Below are 24,730 nucleotides of genomic sequence, written 5' to 3' on the forward strand. Positions count from 1 at the left end.
TGATCATACTGGCTCCCTCTGAAGTTATGGTCTTCTTGTGTTCCAATATCTAGTCTAAAATTTCATGATTTTCTCACATGGGTTATCTTACATGCCATCTTTGAGTATATTTGATCTCTGCAGGAAAGACTGACATTCCTTCACAAAGATGGAAATTCTTCAAATTAGCTGTTCCTCTCACTTGCAGGTGTGTGCCAAGAGGTTTCTGTTGATTTTTTGTTTGTTTGAAAAGTGTATTATCATTCCAGGCCACCTCAGCTATTATTTATTCTCATCCTATTGGAAAACTTTAACTGTCATGCTCACAATGCTTCTAATGAACCAGGGTACCACCAACTTCTAGATGATCGTTGGACATTCAGAAATATGATATGTGGCTTAAGAATAGACACTGGGGTTTGATATTTATTCATGAGGAAAATAATTGAGAAAGTGCTAGTGGAGCATATTCTACTACTGCCAGTGCAAATTTTCAAATTTGGGAATAGGATAGAAATGGTGAAAATGATAGGTTGCCTACTTCTGGCCTTGGGCAGGATCAAGAAAGCCACAAGAAGAGCTATATAAGGGTATGTCTACACTACCCCCCTAGTTCGAAGTAGGGGGGGAAATGTAGTCATACGGAGTTGCAAATGAAGCCCGGGATTTGAATTTTCCGGGCTTCATTTGCATAAAGCCGGCCAGCGCCATTTTTAAATGCCGGCTAGGTCGGACCCCGTGCCGCGCGGCTACACGCGGCACGGGGTCCGACCTAGCCGGCATTTAAAAATGGCGCCGGCTGGCTTTATGCAAATGAAACCCGGGAAATTCAAATCCCGGGATTCATTTACAACTCCGTATGACTACATTACCCCCCCTACTTCGAACTAGGGGGGTAGTGTAGACATACACTAAGTTAGGTGATATTATTTATTATTGATATCTCATCAGCTTTAGAAGCTGTTGATCAGTTAGTGCTGCTGTCATGTAGGCACAAGAAGAATGATTTTTTATGACTTTTCTCACGTGCTAAATTCATTCAATTTTTGGAATCCTACGGAGTAGAGGAATTTCACTTTGTATAGTTCAAAATCCCTCTTCTGGTAAAGATCAGGTCTTCTGGTCTTAGGTTATGAGATGCCTCAACAGAGGAACTTTGTAAAATAATAGTTTATTTGTATGCCTTTGCCTTTGCCAGAAATTGTAAGTTACATATCTTTGCTTCTGCAGTGTAGGTTTTGACTTTATAAACACCTTCCCCTTTTTGGTGATTAGATGATGAGATCCTTCCAGTTTGAAGTTCAAGAATGCAGAAAGAAGAATGTATTAGTTGCTAATGATTATTCTGTGACAAAACTGATATCTATGAGAATCTTCCCATCTTTCGAAAGGATTGTACTACAGGATTTGCTCAGCTACATTACAATCATTTTTAAATTGCACTTTGATATGCCTGTTCCTTAATCTTGCTGCAGCAGGGGTGCCTCCAGATCCGGGGCCAGCCCTGGACTACATGGCCGCGGCAACGACACCTCCAGTCCCGGCTGAGGCACCCCTGAGAAACCTCAGCCCCAGTGCTACCTCCTCTCACTGCATCCTTTCCAGCTGCAGGGAGAAGGGAGCGCTCTCCAGTGCCTGTATGGAGGTGGGAGGGGGGAGGAGAGGCGGGGCTGAGCTGAAAATCGGCTTGTGTGCCATAAATGGTTTGATTCAAACTAACGCAGCCCGGAACACACTTTCACTTTCGAAACAGCTGGGTTTTGAACCAGCGTGCAGCTGAGATTATGTTAATGAAGCATGGGATGTTTAAATCCTGGCTTCATTTACAAATTTAAATGCCTACATTTGCATCCCTAGTTCAAACTAGGGTGCAACTGTAGACATACACCAATACTTGATACTTTTGGAGTTGGAGTAAGAAGTCCTCCAAAGGTTTGAGGTGTCTCAGTCGGGGCCACATCAGTGAGCGTTGGAGGGTTTTGGAGGAGAATTTTGCTTCTTACTTGTGTGGTCCTCAACTGATTTTTCTGAGAGTCAGAAGGATCTGACCCAAAAAAGGTTCCCTACCCTTGCCATAATAAAGACAGTATGTCAAAATAACTGCTTGTATTGCAGATGCAGACTATATTATTTCAGAATAATATCAGTTATTCCAAAATAATGCTGCTATGTAGACATATCCCAGGAGTTGGCAATCTACGGCATGCATGCCACTTATGGCACACAAGCCAATTTTCAGCTCAGCCCTGCCTCTCTTCCCCCAGGCAGCTGCTGGAGAACGCTGTCTTTCCCCTGCAGCAGGTAAGATGCAGTGAGAGGAGGTAGCACTGGGGCTGAGGTTCCTCAGTGGTGCCTCAGACAGGACTGGAGGTGACGTTGCTGCGGCCACGCAGTCCAGAGCTGGCCCTGGATCTGGAGGCACCGCTGCTGTAGCCACGTGGTCTGGGGCTGGTCCTGGAGGCTAAAAGCACCACTGGCATGGCCACGTGGTTTGGGGCCAGCCCTGGAGGTGCCACTGCTGAACCCACGTAGTCTGGTGCTGACTTGGGATCACATGGCAGCGGCACCTCTGTCTTCTGGGACCGGCCCCGGACCATGTAGGCTGCAGCAGTGGGGCCACTGGGGCCAGCCCAAGACCACAGCAGCAGCGGAGCCTCCGGGGCTAGGCCCAGACCACATGGGCCCCAGGATTTGGGGCCTCCCTCTGGGGCAGCCGGGACAGCATGTCCGCGACTGCTACTTCAACGGGGCATGAAGCCAGGTAAGGTCCCCCCCTCATGCCCAGACCCTCCCACCCAATCCCCTCTCTTCCCTCCTCCTCAAGGCCCTGCTCCCCAGCTTTCTCTGACACCTTTTCTTGTTCCTGCACCCTCTCTCCTGGCTAGCACCCCACACTGCTCCTGTATCCACATTGCTCCTGCAACCTCTCTCCTGGCCACACACTGCACCCTCCCTTACTCCTGCTCCCTCCACCTGGACAGACATCCTACTCCCAGCCTGCTTTGGCACCCTATCCCTCACCCAGACCTTGCAACTTCTTCCCCTTCTGTACTCCATCTCCCCCCAGATCCTGCACCCCATCCCTATCCCACTCTCTAGCAGCCCTGTCCCTCACACTGCACTCTCATTTTTGTCCCTACCCCAGGGCCTAAGGAGGTCCATAAAATCCACTAACTCCATAACCCCAAAAGAGTAAATCTGGTCTATGGGAAGCCCTGAACATCAGCCCCCTTCCTTCCCCTTACTCCATGAGGCTTGGGCACCAGAGGATTGAGGTGTCTCAGTTGGGGCCACATCAGTGAGCACTGGGGTTTTTTGGAGGAGATTTTTGTTTCTCACTTGTGTGATCCTCAACTGATTTTTCTGTGGGTCAGAAGCCTCTGACCCGAAAAAGGTTCCCCACCCCTGCCATAATAAAGAAAACATTAAAACCTTTTGTGTTGGACATAATATTTTACTTGATTTAAAATGAGGTTTGATAAACTAACATAAGAGTTAAAATGCTTAATCTGTTTCATAATTTAAATTAAACCATTCTCCCTATCTGCAACTGTTTCAGAAAATAAGGTCACCATACCCAGCCTCTCCTTGCCTCCCCTCCCCCTTCCTTTCCTGGGCACACAGATCAGTGAATAAGTTAAATCTCAGGACCCTCTGAAAGGTTGCTGACCCCTGCACTAAAAGGTAAGATATGCATCTTAATTTGTTTATTAATGAAGCTGCTGTAAGTAGAACCATTATTGACTTTAAAAAGTATCATCAGCATGTGAACCCGTACATAGAGGTGAATAAGTCAAATCTCGGCACTCTACCTCTGAAAGGTTTCTGACCCCGATATAGCATATATTCCTATTTGAGGGGAATTAAATAAAATCAGTAAGTCATATAATTTAAATAATAGTAATTATAATGTCTCTGTAGACATTTCTTATATATGACATAAAGCAAGGTAATACAAGTTTTTATTTTAATACATTAAAACAGGATTTGGTTTTTTCACTTTTGAGTTATGCCTCAATTGAAGTTGGCAGAGAGAGCCTACTACTCTACACTGACATTTCCATATCAATGCATAAGGTATGGACAAAAATGAAGCATGTATATACTAATTAGATCTAGGGTTGCTAACCCTCTAAAATTGTCCTGGAGTCTACAGGAATTAAAGTTTTAAATAAAGGTTATGTCGTGCGATAAAACTTTCAGGAACATATCCAAACAAAATTGGCAACCCTATCAGAAATAGGGTATTATGGACTCATCCATTTAAAATGGAGTACTAATTGTATTATAGGCAGGTGCTTATAACATTGCCAAATATAATTGTTTAACTTAATTTTTTTTCTAACCTAGGTCTCTTCATTGTGTTCAGTTTTGGGCTTTATTTTCTGGTTTTAAAATTTCAGCAAAAGCAGTCCATGAATGAAGTTAGGGAAAAAAGGAGGTAATTTGACCAATTACAGATGTTTCTTTGAACTATTTTAGTACCTACATACATTGGAATAGGTACTTGAAATGTAGCAAAGAGGGCTGTGGGGCAAAATAGGTGCCTTGTGCTGTCCCTGTTAAATCTGTTAACTATCAAGTATTGGAGATCCACAGAGCTTCACCAATATAGCAGTCATAGAGGACAACTTATTTACTGGTGAACTCTGCATTACACTTTCTTTAAATGTATGTTTGATTTACTAGTTATGCATCATATTTTTATGTGTAAAGATGGGGGCATTTAAATTCAAGCAGTCTTTATTAATATCAGTCCTTCTCTTTTCTTTCTTTAAATAATAAAAGCACAGAGACAAAGAAAGTAAATACATTAAAAAATGAAATCTTTATTTTTGGCTTGATTATAATGTAGTTTACGTTCTTTATGGTAACAGCAATTTCCTGCATGCAGTTCACCAACACATTACAAGTCAAAAGCTTTAGTAAAAGAGTCTAACTTTAACTTTAGCTTGTGTATGAAACACAAAATGTCCTGATCTTGATTACAGAAGTGTGCCATTTTGTTCCCAGAAAATATTGTGGATCCCAAATTGTATTTAGAACAGTTCTAGCTCAGCATGGATCAAAAAGATTAAGAATAATCTATGTAAACAAACACTGGGAAAAAAGTAAGGATTCCGTGAACAATTAGACTATCTTAAAACTTCTGATGCAAGCAGTGCTAGAAATTCAAATATCCCCGTCACTTCCGCTCACCAGCTATAACTATTTAGAAGTAAATAAATTTGAATTCGTTTTACACAAAATATTTCACATTGAAATATTTGCAATTATAATATTAAAACAAAATAACCTATAAATACTCACAAATGTCTTTATTTCTTACATTATGAAATTCTCCATTGAAAATTACCATGGATAGAAAATAAGCAAGTGATTGGGGAAAATAACTTAAGAAACAATGACATGAACCTGTTGACAGTTTTCTTATGTACAAAACTGTTGCCAAATAATATGATTTATTTTTACATTATTTATATATACTAACCACATTTACAAAAGGTTAAACAGTTTGTAGTAGACCCTATACAGTTTGGTTCTACACCAAATAGTAGCCATTTAAAATGCAAAACTAATGAAGCTGGTAAATAATTGCAAACTATTGCTTAATGATATGAAGGAATGAGGTCTGCTTGAACAATTTAATTCACTTTACCACTGACCTATGGCTTCCTACAATGAAGACACTGGACAGTAGATGGAGCAAAATACGGCTGCAAAGGCAATATTAACATGCATCAGTGATACCCTCCAAATTATTTATAATGGCATAGAATACAATATATTACCTGTTGAAAGCTTGCAAACTAAATATACTGCGGCACTTATTTGATGCAATGTATAGTGTCATGACCACTTATTTGTATACTCAAATGTGCACAACAGTGTAAAATAAGTATTTACATAAGAGGGAATTTTATTGACCTATTAGATGTCAGTCTTACTCAGAAGAGTAGGTGTGAAACAATACTTCAGGATAAAGTAGAACTTCTAAACAAGTGACTTGTTTTAGTGAAGTCATTTTTTAAGGGCAGATTCCGTCCAATATTTTTTTTTCTGCAGAACATTTAACATAAACAAAAACTATGTGGTTGGACTTTGGATGAAGTTTGTATTTGCTGATATTTAATGACTTGCATAAAAATAATCCATTTCTAAATTCTGGTAAATTAGAGGATTTGCAGGCACATAAAGATTTGTCAGGATGCAACAACACAAATAGTTAAAACACCTCAAATTTTAGAGCCACCCTGAAATGTGTAAGTAATTAACACTGTTGCTTTGTGTGATATTATGTTTGTTTTCCAAGTGTGATCTATAAGTGCAGCATGCCTTCATGCAAATCACTTTGGTCTGTACATTATAGAGAATTAGAGAGGAGAACACCTGGTCCTCAAACCCTCTTCCCCAACACAAAACCCATTTACAAAAATAGTCACATATAGTAGTAAACAGCCGGTGAATTTAAAAAAACCAATAGATTCACCAAAACCAATTTTGTAAAAATATGGCAAATGTGGGAGTTGAATTACAAACAGTGGATACAGTTACTGTACTAAATATTTTGTGGTATGTTAAAACACACAAAATTATAGCTTTGCAGTTTCATTGTTCCTACAGACTGTTGCAACTGCGTGTTGCTCTTCAGTAGTGTCAGCTGTAGTGAAAACAGTAACCTCCTGTCAGAGTTGTCACCATGTCACAGTTTGATGATGAGGGATCACTGTCTTGTTATAGGCACTGACCTTGAGTGTGTGTATGTATATATACACATATATATCTATCTATATATATGTAAAAACTGTCAGTTTGGCATATACCTCCTACAGGAGATCTGTTGACACAAATACATCTTTCAAAGGCTGTAAACAATGTCACATAAACAGAATTATTAGTTTTTTATTTTTTTACTTTCCCTGACATTTTTACCTTTATAGTCTTTTTCTGCTTTATAGTCTTTTTCATATTTCTCTTTCTCTGGCTTTGTTACACTGTCATAGGAAGGTGGAGAGGTTGTAGAGGAGCTCTCATCTGTTTTTTCTGGAGTGGAGTTTTCATTCAGTTTATCAATAATCATATCTTTGACAGGTAGGCCATCCCCTTTGCTTTTATCTTTGTTATACATACAGGAGACTTTTTTAACTTTTTGCTTTAAAATGTAACATCTGTAAGCACGCTGAATAACAGTAGCAGATACCTCCTCTTGTTTTCGTTTTAAGGTAGTTGTGATCGGTTCATAGGACACTTTAGAAGGGTTGGCTGCCATAAACCGATCTTCCATTTGTATTCGAAGTGCATCCATCTCATCACTGTCCCCCAAAACACGCTTTGTAAAAGCAAACAAGATGTCAAGGCAGTGAATTCTGTCACCACTCACCATGGGCAGATCCATTGCAATAAGTTGAACTTTATTTGGTTTTGCTATAAGAAGAGGAGGATCCAATGAAGCTGCAAAATCAGAAAGTTTACTGTATTCTATAAACTGGGTTGCATCTGGGTCAAACTTTTCCCAAACCTCATAGAACATCTCAAAGTCGTCCTCACTCAAGGGCTCAGCACTTTCTTCTGTGGCAACACTGAAGTTCTCCAAAATAACAGCAATATACATGTTTACTACAACTAAAAATGATATGATAATATAACTGACAAAAAAGAAAATCCCAACTGAAGGGTTACCACAGTCTCCTTTAACAGAGCTTCCTGGGTGATCTTTATTAGGGTCACAGTCTGGTTCTCCACTGTTAAGAATTGGTGCTAACAAGCCATCCCAACCAGCTGACGTGGTAATTTGAAATAGGCAAATCATGCTGTTGCCAAAAGTTTCAAAGTTGAACATGTCATCAATCCCAACTTCCCTCTTAACATAGGCAAAGTTGGACATTCCAAATATAGCATAGATAAACATGACCAGAAAAAGCAGGAGACCAATGTTAAATAAAGCAGGAAGAGACATCATCAAAGCAAAAAGCAGAGTGCGGATCCCTTTTGCACCCTTAATGAGACGCAGGATTCGTCCTATTCTGGCAAGTCGGATAACTCTGAACAAGGTAGGGGACACAAAATATTTTTCAATCACCTTAGCTAGAAACATGCCTGTAAAAACAAGAAATTCACATTGTAAAGTAAATGGTACAATAGCAGCTTTTTAAGCATGTTAACTCATTATTTGCGGAAATATTTATTTATTGTTGTCTCAGAAACAATCAGAATAGTAAGTTCGTGTTTGGTATTAATTTTCATCATTTAAAACAATCTTCACTGGAAAGAAAATAATAACATTAGTATCACATCGAGTGTTTGTTTTATTGTGAAAATGTTACATTGAAGACATCTTGGTTTCCTTCTGCAGAGATTATAATAAGGTAAAGACACTCTGCAGGAATAGGGAAAGGAGTGAGAGAAAGTGAGTTGCTTAGAGCAAAGGTAGCTTGTTTCTATTAAACTTTGCATCTACTCATAAGGCCGTGTCCAACAAAACTTCTATGGCAGCGGTGAAAAATAATTTTTCATTGGAAGCCACTTCAGAAATTTTGGCCTTCAATTTTTGAAGTGGGGTGGGGCCTCGGGCAGAAGAAGCGAGTCCAAGACACTTCTGTGCTTTCCTGCCCATTGACTCTGATTGGTCTGGGGGTGGGGGAGTGCATGAAGTCTTTGTACCCCCCCGGAAAGAACCGCCAACTATTTTGAACAGCTAGAGGTTCCCTCTAGGTGCCTGTGCCCCTAATGGGAGGAGACTTCTCGTTCTCCCCTCCATCCCTAGTCAATCAGGGCCTAGGCATGGGGGGAGCACACCAAGTCTGCCCCCACCATGCAAGGGAGCACCATGCTTAATCTACCTTCCAGCTAAGCAGCAGCTGGCAGTTGACTCTAAGTGCTGAGCTCTTGCAGGGTGGAAGGAGACTTTGCATGCTTCCCTTGCCCCCAATCAAGGCCTTTGGAGAGGGGGGGGAGTGTGAAGTCTCTCGCTCCCTGTTCTCCGGCGTGTGGTGGTAAGGGCCACACTCTTCCCCCTCCCTAGGGCCTGATTGGCTTAGGTGTGGGGGAGCATCAGGACCTCCACAGACCAGATCTGGCCCGTAGAGGCCCTTTTGCTCACCCCTGCTCTATGGGTATGTTTAAACTTCAGTTAGACACCCACGACTGGCCAATACCATCTGACTTGGGTGAAAGGCCTGTTTGTCTGCAGTGTAGATGTTCATACTCAGGCTGCAGCCTGGGCTCTAGGATTCTGTGAGGTAGGAAGTTCCCAGAGTTTGGGCTGCATCTTACACCCAAATATCTACACTATTAAGCCCCTTATGCTGCCACTCTGAGCCCAGGTCAACTGGCACAGGCCTGCTGAGGGTTTTTAACTTCAGTGAAGATGTACCCTATGAGGTCTGTCAAAAAATCTGCAAAACAGTTCTAGAAAACTGTGGCACCATTGAGATTTACTACCTTTTAGCTAACTGAACTCTAAATATTTAGCCTCCATGATGATTAAAAATATCCCTCCCTGTTCATATACTCTTCAGTTTTTCTAATCAATACAGACTTGTAGTTATGTAGTAAAAACAGCTGAATATTTTTGTATTTATTTATAAATGGCAATGCACTATTTTTGTGAAAAAATTACCCCAATTTCAGATTCTGACATTTCAAATTACAATATACCAAATCAGATCAGTAAAAATGTTCTTTATATGCATCTTTTTATGAATATTGCATTATAAAAATGAACACAGAAGAATTGTTATATGAATTGTAGGCTATATAGCAAATGACAAGCTGTATACAAAGCATCATAAAATCATTAAATGAAATGTTTACTTTCTGCTCACATAGTCCCTTCATGAAAGTAAATTGTTCTTACCCACGATGGAGAGAATGACAACCACAAAATCAAAAATGTTCCAGCCTATGGTGAAGTAGTAATAACGAAGTGAAATCAATTTCAGGACACATTCTCCAGTGAAAAGGACAATGAATACCAGGTTTATCCTTTGTAAAATAGTTTCCATTTCATCACTCTGGTCATCTGTTTCAATCATCATAGTGACCATGTTAAGGCATATAAGAATCATGATGCCAATATCAAATCCTTGTTTTGTTACAAAATCAAAGACCATGCCTTGGAATTTGTTCTGCCAAAACAAACAAAGAAACAAACAAAACAAAAACGAATACTATTTATAAATTGAAAATGTTTTTCTATACAAATCTGCAAATTCAGAGAAAGCAATCCTCTGTATCTTGGCGGGAGTTAGCTCTGAAGGACAGGCATTGGTAAACTGATTCATACTCACAACCCAGAGGGTAACTTATCCTTTCCCCACTTCTGACTTGTTATAGAACAAGATGTCAGAGGTGAGCAAGAAGGGAATCACTGTTGGCTAGAAGGGTGATGTCAGTGAACAGTAAATGTTATCTCACAGCCTCTGCTCTGCATAACTGCCTTCACTGATTGTGCTCAGTGACTTAGTTGGATGGGTTAAGGTTATATTTAATTTAAGACTACGTATGTCTTTCTGGGACAACTATTATTTAATTTGCTATAGTGGATAATTTCTGCATTAAGAATTATTTTCCAAAGATTGTGGAGATTAAATGGAAGAATTTACCAAACAATACAGTATCTGGTTCACAGTATCAAGGAGCTCACATAAAGATTTAGGTTCATCTGGAAACTAAACCTCTATGGACATAGTCTTATTTCTTCCCACAATCCCTAACAGGCCCTCTTTGGTTGTCTTTGAGGTTAGTGGTGAGTTGGGTCTGTCCTCTTTTTTTTTTTTTTTTTTGTCTTCAAAGCCACCAAGTTTCCACTATCATACTACCTGATTTCTGGTCTTTACAGAACTTCCAGAAAAGACAAATGCATTCCCATTTCCTGCAAAGGTTTTCTGGAGTGGGAAGGCTAAGAAAGATCCTCTCCCACTCTAGGACAGGAAAACTAATACACAGCCAGAATTGAATGCCGCTGCCCTTGGACTTACCCAAGTTATGTAGTGCATCATGGAACTTAGCACAGGTATCTAGGGAATCACCCATTTTGTATGTCCAATGTATGTGTTTTTAAAGAAAATATGAGAAAGATTCAATGAGCTAACTAAAAAAAATAGAGGAAGGAGAAAATTCTGCCTCTTTAATGGAAATAATAGAAAAATTATTTCCTTTACCAAATACATAGTGTAGTTTGCAGCTGTAACTCTCAATTGAAGTTTGCCAGCTCCTGAAATATGTTCAGAAAGTAGACTAGTTTGTTTCAGTTTTGAACTTGGGAGCTGCAACACTCAGAGAGAAGCAAACCAGCTCACAAAGGAGAGGACTAACTTCCTCTCCCCACAAAGGTCATCTTTGTACTGCTGTGGGAAAGTTGCATGGATCATGCCATTCAGACTTTGTAGAGACCCCATGTCCAGAGGGACAGAGATCCAACCTGGCACCAGGAAGCCAATGGGCCTGGTAGCAGCCAAGAGAAAATTCTGCACCACCCAGAGATGAAGTATGGAAATCCTTTTTTGTTTACTGGGAAAAATAGGGAGGAAATTGGGGGATTGGAAGAGTTATGAGTGTTGGGAGGTGGGGAATTAGTTGATTTGTTAATGTTTAGTACTTACTTCTCAAACCTCATCCTTTCAACTGCAGTTCCTATCTTTCTGTTTCTTCTTTGTTACACTGTTATTTTTGGATCTCCCACTGTTCCTTTTAGAGTGCATCTACTCTGCACCATAGTTCAAAATAAGATTCACAATTTGAGCTAGGCAAATTGCATATCTGATTTCAGTCTTACTTCGAAATAGCTTATTTCATTCTTTGACATTGTATACACAGCGCCAAATTTTGAAATAACCCACTATTCTGAAATGTCCCTTATTCCGCATGGAATAAGGTTTACAGGGATGGTGGAGTAGCAAGCCCATTATATTTCAAAATAACAGGCTTGCTGTGAAGATGCAGGATAGCTATTTTGGGATACACCAGTATCCTGAAATAGCATTGCAGTGTAGACATAGCCTTACTGAACTTTTTTTTATATATTATTTCTTTTCCAGTGGGTTTTATACTTATTTGTTAGCAGCATTATTCATTTTCCAGACAAAATGTGGAGTCGTTTTGGGTAGAGGCACTACGTGTCAGAAAAAAGAACCCAGGACCCAACTCCTAGGGGGAGAGGGAAGAAGCCTGTCCCAAGGAGCAAGCATCAGGGAGGAGGATTGAGTCACAACTGGTGGTAGGGCTATACAGTCTTAAAATTATTGTTTAAAATGGGTATTTAATTAAGGAAGCATGAAAATAAAATGAGACTTACCCCTGGCCTAGGAATAGGTTTTTGTGGTTTCTTGGACCCCAGTTTTTTCATTGCATTATAGTATTTCTTCTGTTCTTCTGTCATAAATATGTCTTGACCTCCGAAGTAAGGAAATGAGATCAAAACTGGTTACAACCGTGTTTACGTCCATAACTTCTAGCTATTGTACGTCACCATATAATTTAGTGATGGCTGTTTGAGTTTATATTTGATTTATAAATTAAAATTCAATTTTCAGGTATCCATAAGAATGTTATTGAAAGAGCTCTGTCAGCACAAAGTATATCCTAGGCTACCTCTACACTACGTCCCTCTGTCGGCAGAGAGATGTAAATGAAGCACTTTGAAAGTACAAATAAAGCCGGGATTTAAATATCCTGTGCTTCATTTGCATAAGTACAGAATGGCGCTCTTTCGAAAAAGCACTATTTCAAAATCGAAACCGCAGTCTAGACGCAGTTCTTTTGAAAAAGTGCCCCATTTTTTAAAGAACCGCATCTAGACTGCAGTTTCGATTTTGAAATAGCGCTTTTTTGAAAGAGCGCCATTACGTGATTATGTAAATGAAGCGCGGGATATTTAAATCCCAGCTTTATTTGCATTTTCAGAGTACTTCGTTTACATCCCTCTGCCAACAGAAGGATGTAGTCTAGACACACCCCCAGTGACTACTTCTACTGGCAGTTGGAGGATTTCTCCATTATTTGGAAACCATCTCTCCGTCCTCTCCAGTAACATAAGACCACCATAGCAGTTTCTGCTATGACGTGTTCTCGGTTCCTGACACTGAACATGTGTCAGGAAGAAAACCGGCATGGCTAAGACATTTCTGTGCCCTCACAGTCTCTGACTGCTGGAATGATTTTTCAGGTCACAGAAAGCAAGGTATAAATTAGGGCATTTTTCATGTTGTTCTAATTTGTGCCAACCATTACTAGCTTCTTCCTGGCTGGCTCCAGTATTAGAGGGGTTTGGGGCTCAACAGTGACACAGAACCACTTTTGAATAATCCTCCGGGTCACTTCTGAACTGTTCTAAGCTCAGTGTGGATGCAGGTCACCATTGGGCCAATAGTCTATATACCATTAGTTAAGAAACAAGCAAAATGGAGAGATACTGGGCATGAAGCATTCTATCATAAGAAGACATGAATTAAAAAAAAACAACCAAGTTGGAACCCCTATTCATTTTAAAGATTTGTCCACATAGGGAGTGCTTATTGGTACAAGACTAATGTATTCTATACCAGTAAAGTGTTTCTAGTGTAATGCACCTATACCAGTAAAGCTGTGCTTTATATTGGTATGGCAAAACTAGTGCCTCCCAGTGAAACAAACTACTCCAGTAAAAGTGCAGTTTTGCTGGTGCATCTGTACAAGGGGCATCTGCCAGCACAGCTTTGTTGGTTAGGGATCACCTCTATTCACCTTTTCAACTGACATAGCTACATTTGTAGAATTCTTTAGTATAGACAAAATCTTTCAGTGCCTGTTATTTATATTTCACATTAGCCTCCATTTTGCATGTACAAGTGCTACCAGTCAAATATCTGACTGCTTGACTTGTGGGTGCTTTCAGCATTTTAGCATTTATGTTAGCAGATTATGGACACTATTAAATGGAAGTCCAGTGTTAAAGTTAGTCTTTTAGGGTATGACTACACTAGCTCATTAATTCGAGCTAGGTAGGTAAATCAGGCAACCGGAGTTGCAAATGAAGCCCAGGATTTAAATTCCCGCCATTTTTAAATCCCCCTTAGTTTGAACGAACTGCCCACGGCTACACGCGGCAGTTTAATGTTAATCCGAACTAAATGCTTAGTTCGGATTAACTGTTACTCCTCATGGAATCAGGTGTAACAGTTAATCTGATCTAAGGACTCAGTTTGGATTAACTTTAAACTGCCGCGTGTAGCCGCAGGCAGTTCGTTCGAACTAAGGGGGATTTAAAAATGGCGGAACATGCAAATAAATGTAATTCCCGGGCTTCATTTGCAACTCCGGTTGCCTGATTTGCTTATCTAGCTCGAATTAACGAGCTAGTGTAGACATACCGTTAGTGTCTACTAAACTGGAAACTTAAGTCTTAAGTCATGGCATTTGCCCATTGAAGCATTTGAAGAAGCTGCAGGTTAGTCTGCAGTTATTCTAAAGAGAAATGCTGATTGTTTAAAGATGTTTATGTCACAATAAATGTTTTTACAATTCACAGCTGAGTTTTGCCTTAGACTCAGCTGGGAGTAGAATCAAAATGTTTTATCTCGTTAATTGACTAGAGTGGCCACAGCTGAAGCCAAAGTATTTTCACAGCGAACAAAGATATTTAAGAAGATAGTTAGGCTGCAAGTTCCAGCAGACATTTTAAGAATTATGAGACTAAGTACGAAATATCCTAGGGCCTCCAATTATTTTGAATTAAACTATTTTAAAATTACTTGAAAGTTCAAAAGATGCAGAGAAAAAATATTTTCCCTGTTGCTTTCCTACCTTCTTTCACCTTTCTAATGAACTATAAATTAAAGGATTAAATATGGTTTACATACAAGTTGCTCCCATCTCCTATAACTGAACAAGTTGAATTATATTGCTCATTCATATAGATCTTTAATAAGCTTTACAGGAGAGAAATCTCATTAGGATTAATGGAACTTAGTCTTAGTTATAAAGGTTTCTAGAACGGGATTTGTAATTGCTTCCTTGTTATTTCTATTTTATTATAGTTGTATGCATGCAGGGCATGTCTACACTGATTCTGGAAGGTACAATTTCCAGAAAGAGGAGACATACCCATGTTGTCTCTGATAGAGCTAGCATTCTAAAAATAGAATATGTTCCCAGTAGTGTGAGCAATGGGGACAGGTGCCAAATATGTGCTTAATGTCAGGGATGGGTTTGTACTTGGAGCAGCTAATGCTGACACTCATGGCTGTGCTACTCATTGAATGGTAAGTATTTAAGTAATAAGTACCTCTAATTAATTTTAAAGAAGGACTTTTTTCTAGAGGATAACTTTCAGATAATCAGAATGGTAACACACATTCCTCTTTTGCTTATTTATTGTATTTTTTCGTGCATAATTTGCAAATTACTGTGAATTTGTCTATATTAAACAAGGGCTTATTGTTCCTCCTCTTATCTTGAAATGAAGTCAAAATGCTAACATTACGATGCTTCAGTCATATCCATGGCAGCAGATTTTTTCATTGCAAAAATAGGACCAGGCAGAAGGTGAATTCATTTAAATTGTGTAAATTGTTATTTACATACAATATACCATTGTTTCACTCTTAAGGGATGTCTAGAAACTAAATAGACTTGGATTCATAGCTTTTCATTCAGAGCTTATTCACTTTTAAAACAGTAAATAAATACTTATCTTCTTTTTTTGTTGATTGAAGTTGTCTATGATGACACCAATGAAAAGGTTCAGGGTGAAGAATGATCCGAATATGATAAATATGACAAAGTAAAGATACATGTACAGGTTGTCCTCATACTTAGGCTGATCTAATAGCTATAAAACACATATTTTTATATTATCTGTATGAACACTGAGAAACAAAAATTGCATTTTATTCATAAAGCAGCTACTCATGGCAAAAGGAGTTAGATATTGATACCATAGTATAGGTAGATAGTATATATTAGCAATACATTTTATTTGTGTAGCAAAATGAAACTCTGTACTCAAGTACATGGAATTTCTCTGCATCTCTCTCTTTGTGGGGAGGGGGTAATGGGGATACACAATTGCCAGCATGGGGGGGAAAAATAGGGGAACCTTGGATGTGGCGGGGAGGAAATGGGGGCTGGCGCTAACATTAGCTGTAACAAGGTTTGTGATTGATAGCAACCATTAACAACTTCCAGTGTAACAACTAGAGCTGTCAAATGATTTAAAAATTGCAAATTAATCACGAGATAAGAAAAACTAATCTTTATTAATCACAGTTTTAATTATCCTATTACACAATAATAGAATACCAGTTTAAATGTATTATAAATATTTTTTATGTTTCTCTCCCTTTTTAAATATATTAATTTCAATTACAACATGGAATATAAAGTGTACAGCACTCACTTTATACTTCTATTACAAATATTTGCACTGCAAAAAAAAATAGTATTTTCAGTCCACGTCATGTAAGCTCACTCAGTCCTACTTCTTGTAAGGCCAATTGCCAGACAAACAAGTTTGGTTATATTACGGGAGATAATGCTGCCTGCTTCTTATTTACAATGTCACATGAAAGTGAGAACAGGTATGCACATAGCAGTGTTGTAGCTGCTGTTGCAACGTAACACCATGCCAGATATGTTAAACATTCATATACCCCTTTGGGCTTCAGATTCTAGGCTCTAGTGTTTTAACATTGTTTTGGTTTTGACTGTAGTTATATAAAAATAAGTCTACATTTGTGAGTTGTATTTTCACAACAGAGATTGTGCTGGAGTACTTGTATGAGGTGAACTAAAAATACTATTTCTGTCTCCCCTGCATATCTCAGATGTTGCTCAATCCTAAAAAGTAATTTGCATCAAAAAAGTTGGGTAACATACAGTGTCCGATGAAGTGCGTGACCTTCTAATTTTCAATTATCATATAAGGTTATATGTTCTCATATGTTTTCTCTTTGCATTTCCCAAATACCCCTGTGTCCAATTTGTTAAAACAAAGGCAGTGGCAAAGTCATCACCATTTGGTGTCTTTAAATTGAGACTAGACTTTTTTTTCCAAAAAACTGATTAGTTCCACTACAAATTATTGGAAGATTAATTGTCTTGACTGCAGTAATTGCTTTGTGAAATTCTATGGGCTATGTTATGTAGGAAATGTCATTAGTTGATAACACTGCTCCCTTTTGGCCTTAAAATTGAAGAACTCATGTTGTTACTATTCAATATTTTAATACAATTCAATAGAACTATTAAAACTTGGTTATATATGTGTAATGCCAGAATATATTCCACAAATATAAATGGCTTCAGAACTTATACTTACATCTCGCGAATCAACAGCTGCATACATAATATCCATCCATCCTTTAAATGTAGCCTGGAAATGGAACACAAGAGTTTATTTACCTATAAAAATGCAGCCTCTACAAAATGATGAGAGCGCATCACTTAATAACCCTTAAAAAAATTCAAGCCAGCTCTGGTTGTGCCAGAATCAATAACATTCAAATAATACAATATGGGCTCATCTACATTGGCCCCTTTTCCGGAAGGGGCATGTTAATTTCATGAGTCGTAATAGGGAAATCCGCGCGGGATTAAATATCCCCCGCGGCATTTAAATAAAAATGTCCGCCGCTTTTTTCCGGCTTTTAGAAAAGCCGGAAAAGAGCGTCTACACTGGTCCCGATCCTCCGGAAAAGGGCGCTTTTTCTGGAGGATCGGGGCCAGTGTAGACGCTCTTTTCCGGCTTTTCTAAAAGCCGGAGAAAAGCGGCGGACATTTTTATTTAAATGCTGCGGGGGATATTTAAATCCCCCGCGGATTTCCCTATTACGACTCGTGAAATTAACATGCCCCTTCCGGAAAAGGGGCCAATGTAGACGTAGCCTATATGTATTTAGCATTAGTCTCCTACCCTTCATCATAATAGTAACCAGTTATTCTAAAAATATTGCAGTCATATGTATGCCACTACTTCATCCCTTCACCATATGTGGCTCCTGATCTTTGCTTAGGAACCTCAGTGATATCATTAAGTGGTTTGTGTACAGAATAAGTGGCAATTATTGCCCGTTTTAAGTAATAATAGAGTAAAATGCAGCACCAGAAAATGTGATTTCTAACATTTCACTATGCATTTAATATGCTGCATAGAGCTGTAATAAATATTAATCCAATATGAAAATTGAGGTTTTTTTAGTACATTTGTCCTTTAAATATTTTAGAATGATCCTTTTTGCTTAATTAACACTAATGTGATTTCTCTGCATTCATTACTTGTAAATGGCAATAGTACAGATTTTTGTAGTGACAACCACTGTTAATCCCAGCCATACAGGAAGAAAGACACGGTACAAGGGATGTAGTTTAACTAGGTCACAAATTTATTAAGTTTATATATCTGGGGACTATTTGGAAATAATTTGTCCAGCACAGGTCATCCTTCCTTCCATATTTTGTTAACTTGATGGATGGCTGCCATCATGCCTCTGCACAGGTTCCTGCCTGATGCTGGGATCCTACTGTTCACCATATGCACAAGGAGTCAGGGGGTTGCCTCATTGCTGAATCAGACAGAAGCTCCATTCTGATTCCCCAGCTTCTTTAGGGGAGACTTTCTTCTAGCTGCACTTCCAGTCTACTAGGGAAATTGATTCCACCCTACTGAATGTATATCTGCACTGGGCATATAATGGTGTACTGGCCAGGAGAGAGGGCTTACATGCTCTTCCCTTGGGTGCATGGGTTTCAGTGAGTTCTGCGGCACTCCTCCTCAGATCAGCCAGTCAGCTAGAATGCCTTCCTTCTTCTCAGTTCCATTTTCCTCCTCCCAAAGCCAAAAGGAACAGAACTCCCAGAAGGAGGGGGGAGAAGAATGGAGAGGGCAAGAGGCCCTTAAAGAAGCTTGAGGCTATGCCTCCACTACAGCCAGGATCGATGCTCTGGAGGTTGAGGGACTGGAGATCAATTTAGTGAGCTTAGTGAAGACCTGCCAAATCGACTGCAGATCACTCTCCAGTTGACCCCAGTGCTGTACCCAGACAAGAAGTGCACAGTAGGTTAATGAGAGAGTTGACTCAGTGCAGTGTAGACCTAATGTATGTTGACTCCAGCTACATTAGTCACATAGCTAGAGTTCTGTACTTTAGGTCAACTTACTGTGGAAGTGCAGACATAGCCACAGAGCCCTCTTTCTTGTGCCAGCCCAGACTAATTCCCATCCACCCCAAACCTCAGGCTGCAGGGAATGCCATTGCATTGTGCATAACCAGGTGCTTCCTTTTACCTTTTTAATATTAGGGACCATCAGTGTGAGCAGGTATTCTCTATATTAGAATGGATCTCTTAATTACAAATAAAGGAATATGAGTACTTTTTTTAATGAACCTGCTTTTTGATTAAAGATGCCTATTTTTCTGACTTTTTTTCAAAGAAAGCAATATAAAATATAGAAATTCACTTACTACTTGAAGCAATGCAAGATACCCAGCGCCTACATTATCAAAGTTTACTTTCACATTTTTCCATCGTGCGCTTTCATTCTTTTTTATGAGGTCCTCACACTGAGTGTAATTGTCAACATCGCTGACATCAAACATCTCACCAGTTGTAGTGTTAACACAGTGGTAGAACTTGCCAGCAAACAGATTTACTCCCATAATGCTGAAGATTAGCCAGAATATCAGACAAACCAGTAGCACATTCATGATGGATGGAATTGCTCCTATGAGGGCATTCACAACCACCTAGCATAAAGACAAAAACGCCTCAGTGCATCTTTTATAACTAAATAATCATAGAAATATAAAACTAACACTCAGGTTTTTCTGCCTATATTTTAGCAAATATTGAAATAAAATAATATTTAATGAAACTGATAAGGCAAGAACTGAAAACCTACATGGAAAGTAAGACAATGAAAAAGTACGAAAAGAAATTAAAGAAAACCTGGTAGTGGTTATAGGGAGCCTTACAATTTGTGTGCTCTAGAAAAAGAGAGAAAGAAATGTTAAATATTAACAATATAAATCAAAATTTATTAACACTGCAACAAAATATATTTTAAATAAATGTAAAGAATGATTGATGATGGAAGAGTGAGCAAAAGAATTTTATACATAGACATTTTATACTGATGACCTGAATCTCAGATTGAATTAAAACATAAGGAATTATACACATTTATCCACACCTTGGTATTTTAATATTCACATAGAAAAGTTAAGCAACTCTTCACTATGTAGTTAGTTTTGTCATCACATAATTAATTTCAAACCTTGATATAAAATAATCTTTATATTCATTGGACTTAATGAGTCAAACAAATGCACATGTCTGTTAATTTGTTTTTCTCGGCTATGTTTAATTTATATACAATTAAGCAATTCTGCAGGGGGAAAGTGTCTGCAAAAGATCAGACTAAGTGCAACTGAGCAAAAGGTTATTTGCATTATGATTCTATTTTACTCTGTATGCCGACGAAACAGCAAAGAATCGTTCTGCTAATTCACACTTGTGAGATTGGTGGAGGGTTTAGATGGTTAATTTTTTATCCAAAGATCATTAAAATCTAGATGAATCTTTTCATTTATGTTTCTAGGCTTTTGTTTAGGATCCATGGCTCTAGGAAAGAGCGAATATTTTATCCAGTTGCCAGGTACAAAGGATCTATTCACTGTCATCAGTCATTAAAAATGTATTCTCGTTGCGTTATACAGTGTTGGAAAGAAACAGTGCTGTCTGTATATGAACATAAAGTATACAGATAGATTATAAAAGAAGTTTTGAAGACGTTGAGTATTCCAAGATGATGGTTAACATATGAATGTTATCCTTTTTGTTGCAAATAATTTTATTCAGGTTTTGGCATCATGTGTCATTACAACAGAGATAACTGCTGATTTATTTAAGCAGATTGACAAAATATTGAAATCTGAATAGTTTTCCAAACAAGAAAGAATTGGAAGGCTTTGTGGAAAGAGAAGCAATGTGGTGGAGTCACACAGACTCATCAAAATTACTTTGATCCTTCGGGGAAACGTACAGTAAAACTCAAAGTTGAGGAGTAGCAGCTAAGAGACCCCTGCTTCCCTCTCCCCTCCATTACATGCCATCCTTCTCTCTTTCATTTATTGAGGGAGCCTTCTCCTCTTCCTCTCAGAAATGTGAGTCCCACTCCATTCCAGCATGCAGGAATCCTAGTAGCTTTGATACACCTTACATCTCACTGCTACCAGCCTCTTTACCACCTTGTTGCTTTGTGTTCCATGCCAATTCTGACACGAGACGGGACAGAGGCTGGCAGCAGAAGTAGCTGGAATAAGCATACCAGAGAAACTGAGGAAGGAACTGGAGTTTCCCAGTTCTAAGCACAGTTTCTCCCCACTAAGATTCCTAAATCCAATGAGAATTTTAATAGTATGTAGGTGTGCCTGCTACGATTGTTTAGCTGGCTGATAGCAAGCAGCAGTTCAGCCCCTGCTTACAAGTACAAGGACTGGAATAACTCACTTATGCAATCATGAATGGGTACACTCTAAATCTGACATGTAAGAAGTAACCTACATACATGTAAACTCTGTGCAGATCCCTTTCCCTCACACACTTAGATATACTCCATCATAGGAGTTCTGTGCAATAAGGCTCAGTATCACTATTTAAAACCTGATTGCCCCATATAGTTAAAAGACAGTGTCCACAGGATACGCAGTTCTGTAAGCTAAGTGGCTACAATATTTTTAGACTTTTTTTCCTTATCAGGAAGGCAATACAGAAGCTATGCTTCTTTTACTCATCATCGGAAAATGTGTTAAAAACTAACAGTACATCCATTGCATCCTAATAATTCCTTAATGTTTTTCACAAAAACGCTGTGATTAGGTAGGTGGTAAATAACCTTAAAATATGTGACAGGACTATGCAGCACTTTAAAGACTAACAAGATAGTTTATTAGGTGATGAACTTTTGTGGGCCAGACCCACTTCCTCAGATCAAATTGTGGAAGAAAATTGGCATGACCATATATACCAAAGGGAAACAATGAAAACAAAGTGAACACATATAAAATTGACAAATCAGATTTTAGAACAGAGCGGGGGGGGGGGGGGGGGAGGTGAGTGTCTATGGGATAATGATATTAGGGGTGATAATTGGGGAAGCTATCTTTGCATAGTCCTGTCTTTTGTTTCAGCAAGATTAGACTAACATGGCTACATCTCTATTACTTAAAATACGTGTGATTGTTTGTAAATGCTAATGCTTGCAATTGGATATACATTCTAGTCACGCAATAAAGCATCTTACTGCAGATACTGGTATACAGTAGAAAAGAGAATGGTGCAATATTTTAGCATATCATTCCTCATTTTGCACATATCATTTCTGTTTATGCATGAATTATTTTAAGTTCTTTCATTTGTCTCACCCTCATCCCTTCAAATCGCGACAAGGCTCTTAGAGGTCTCAAAGCTCTTAGTGTCCTAAGCGATTTAATGGCACCAAGTTCAGAATAGCCCAAGGCATTGGCTATTAGACTAACCAACGACACCTACAGAAAAACAGAAAAACAATATTTATTCATTTCCTGATTCTGTTAATATTAGGATATAATATGTGTTATGTGGTTTTTGAAAGGCTGGTTGGACCCTCTTTCTACAGTATCCCTTTTTTAACCATAGGAAATATTTAAAACATAATGAGGAAGGGGAAAGACTTATAGGACACTTATAGGACTTTGTTGACCTAAAAAAGTCCTTAAATTTTCACATATGTTGTTAGAGGGGTAAGGAACCATAATGGACCTGAAGAAGGCCTACTTTAAGAAAATAAGGACATGAATTAATCTGTATTGCTTGCTAGCTTGTCTTATTTTTATCTATTCTTATTTGGTTCACTGTTTTCAAAATATATACTTTTCAAAAGCACTTAGATGTCTTCGAGATCTGAGGGATCTTTCTTAGTCAGGGGGCCAATGGAATTGCCAGGCCTTGGGTAAGGTGGAGGAGGGTTTATAGTTGTGGCTAAGTATTAGTATTTATTATTTTCATTTTATAAAGGCACAGAGAGGTTATGTAATATGCCCAAGGTTGAGCAGTGGTAATTTAATAGAACAGCTATTGTCAGGAAGACTTCATGAACCTTAGATTGCTATTTCACACCCAGTTGTGAGAACATAGTGACTAATATCTGTGAAATTAGTGTTGATGAAGATGCCACATTCCTACTTTCTTGACTGTCTTCTCCAAAAGGGGAGATTTGGGAAGAATGATTAACAAAATCATTAAGGTCCAAAAATGACTTACTGAGAAAAGGTCTAACCACTTCACATTTAAAGGCACATTATCATAGAATCATAGAATACTAGAATTGGAAGAGACCTTGAGAGGTAATCGAGTCCAGTCCCCTGCCATTACAGCAGGATCAACCACTGTCTAGATCTTTCCTGATAGATATCTATCTAACCTGCTCCTGAATATCTCCAGTGATAGAGATTCCACAACCTCCCTAGGCAATTTATTTCAGTGTTTAACCACCCTGACAGTTAGGAAGTTTTTCCCAATGTCCAACCTAAACTTTCCCTGCTGCAATTTAAGCCCGTTGCTTCTTGTCTTATCATCAAAGGCCAAGGAGAACAATTTTTTTTCCTCCTCCTTGTAACACCCTTTTAGATACTAGAAAAGTGCTATCATGTCCAATCTCAGTCTTCTTTTTTCTAAATTAAACAAGCCCAAGTCTTCCCTCATAGGACATGTTTTCTAGACCTTTAATCATTTTTGTTGCTCTTCTCCAGACCTCCAATTTTTCCATATCTTTCTTGAAATGTGATGCCCAGAACTGGACACAATACTCCAATTGAGGCCTAATCAGCAGAGAGTAGAGCGGAAGAATGACTTCTCGTGTTTTACACACAACACTCCTGTTAACGCATGCCAGAATCATGTTTGCTTTTTTTGGTCACACTGTTGACTGTTTAACTTGTGATCCACTATGTCGCCCTAAATCCTTTTCAGCAGTACCCCTTCCTAGACAATTACTTCCCAATTTGTATGTGTGAAACTGATTGTTCCATCTTAAGTGGTGTACTATGCATTTGCCTTTATTAAACTTTATCCTATTTACCTCAGATCATTTCTCCAGTTTGTCCAGATCATTTTGAATTTTGACCTTAATCTCCAAAATACTTGCAACCCCTCCCAGCTTGGTATCATCTGCAAATTTAATAATCGTACTCTCTATGCCATCATCTAAATTGTTGATGAAGATGTTGAACAGAACCAGTCCCAAAACAGACCCCTGCGGAATCTCACTTCTTATGCCCTTCCATCATTATTAACTACTCTTTGATAATGGTTATCCAGCCAGTTATGCACCCACCTTATAGTAGCCCCATCTATTATACATTGTTGTACATTATAGAATTTTTATGTAAGCAAAAATAGCAGGATTTGGAATATAATGATTGCCATTTAAAAGTCATTGTTTCCCAATAAATAAGCAACTGAGGTTCCTTACATACAGGACAGCATGATGACAACTCAGATGTGTAACAGATATTGACGGATTTCAGGTTTTGAATGACCATCACTGTATATTTACAAAGACACAATGGCAATGAAATTGTATTGGTACTATATCAGAGATGTAAATTACTCCATCTCTGGAGAGGAACTTTTATGTTGGAAATGAATCTAATGTAAGCAGTCTTTAAGTGGAAAAAATTTTAATCTTTTGATTAAACTGTTCCTTTTGGGGCACCATTCCACTATTAGAAGTACA

General features: G+C 38.6%; 1 protein-coding gene across 2 annotated transcripts in view; it reads right to left on the reverse strand.

The window, feature by feature from the left end:
• Positions 1–5,347: 5,347 nt before the first annotated feature.
• The window catches only part of LOC102446421 (sodium channel protein type 3 subunit alpha), a 138,354-nt gene continuing 118,971 nt past the window's right edge, over positions 5,348–24,730 (reverse strand). For both annotated transcript variants that reach the window (XM_006137327.4, XM_075933519.1), the window contains 7 exons: positions 22,380–22,502; positions 19,419–19,700; positions 17,276–17,329; positions 15,650–15,787; positions 12,275–12,379; positions 9,836–10,106; positions 5,348–8,076 (listed from right to left, as the gene is read on the reverse strand). In XM_006137327.4, the coding sequence (XP_006137389.2) occupies positions 6,875–8,076; positions 9,836–10,106; positions 12,275–12,379; positions 15,650–15,787; positions 17,276–17,329; positions 19,419–19,700; positions 22,380–22,502 (2,175 nt within the window). In that variant the 3' untranslated portion in view covers positions 5,348–6,874. The remainder of the gene's footprint in view (positions 8,077–9,835; positions 10,107–12,274; positions 12,380–15,649; positions 15,788–17,275; positions 17,330–19,418; positions 19,701–22,379; positions 22,503–24,730) is intronic.

Source organism: Pelodiscus sinensis, chromosome 7 (assembly GCF_049634645.1).
Source record: "Pelodiscus sinensis isolate JC-2024 chromosome 7, ASM4963464v1, whole genome shotgun sequence".
Classification (NCBI taxonomy): domain Eukaryota; kingdom Metazoa; phylum Chordata; order Testudines; family Trionychidae; genus Pelodiscus; species Pelodiscus sinensis.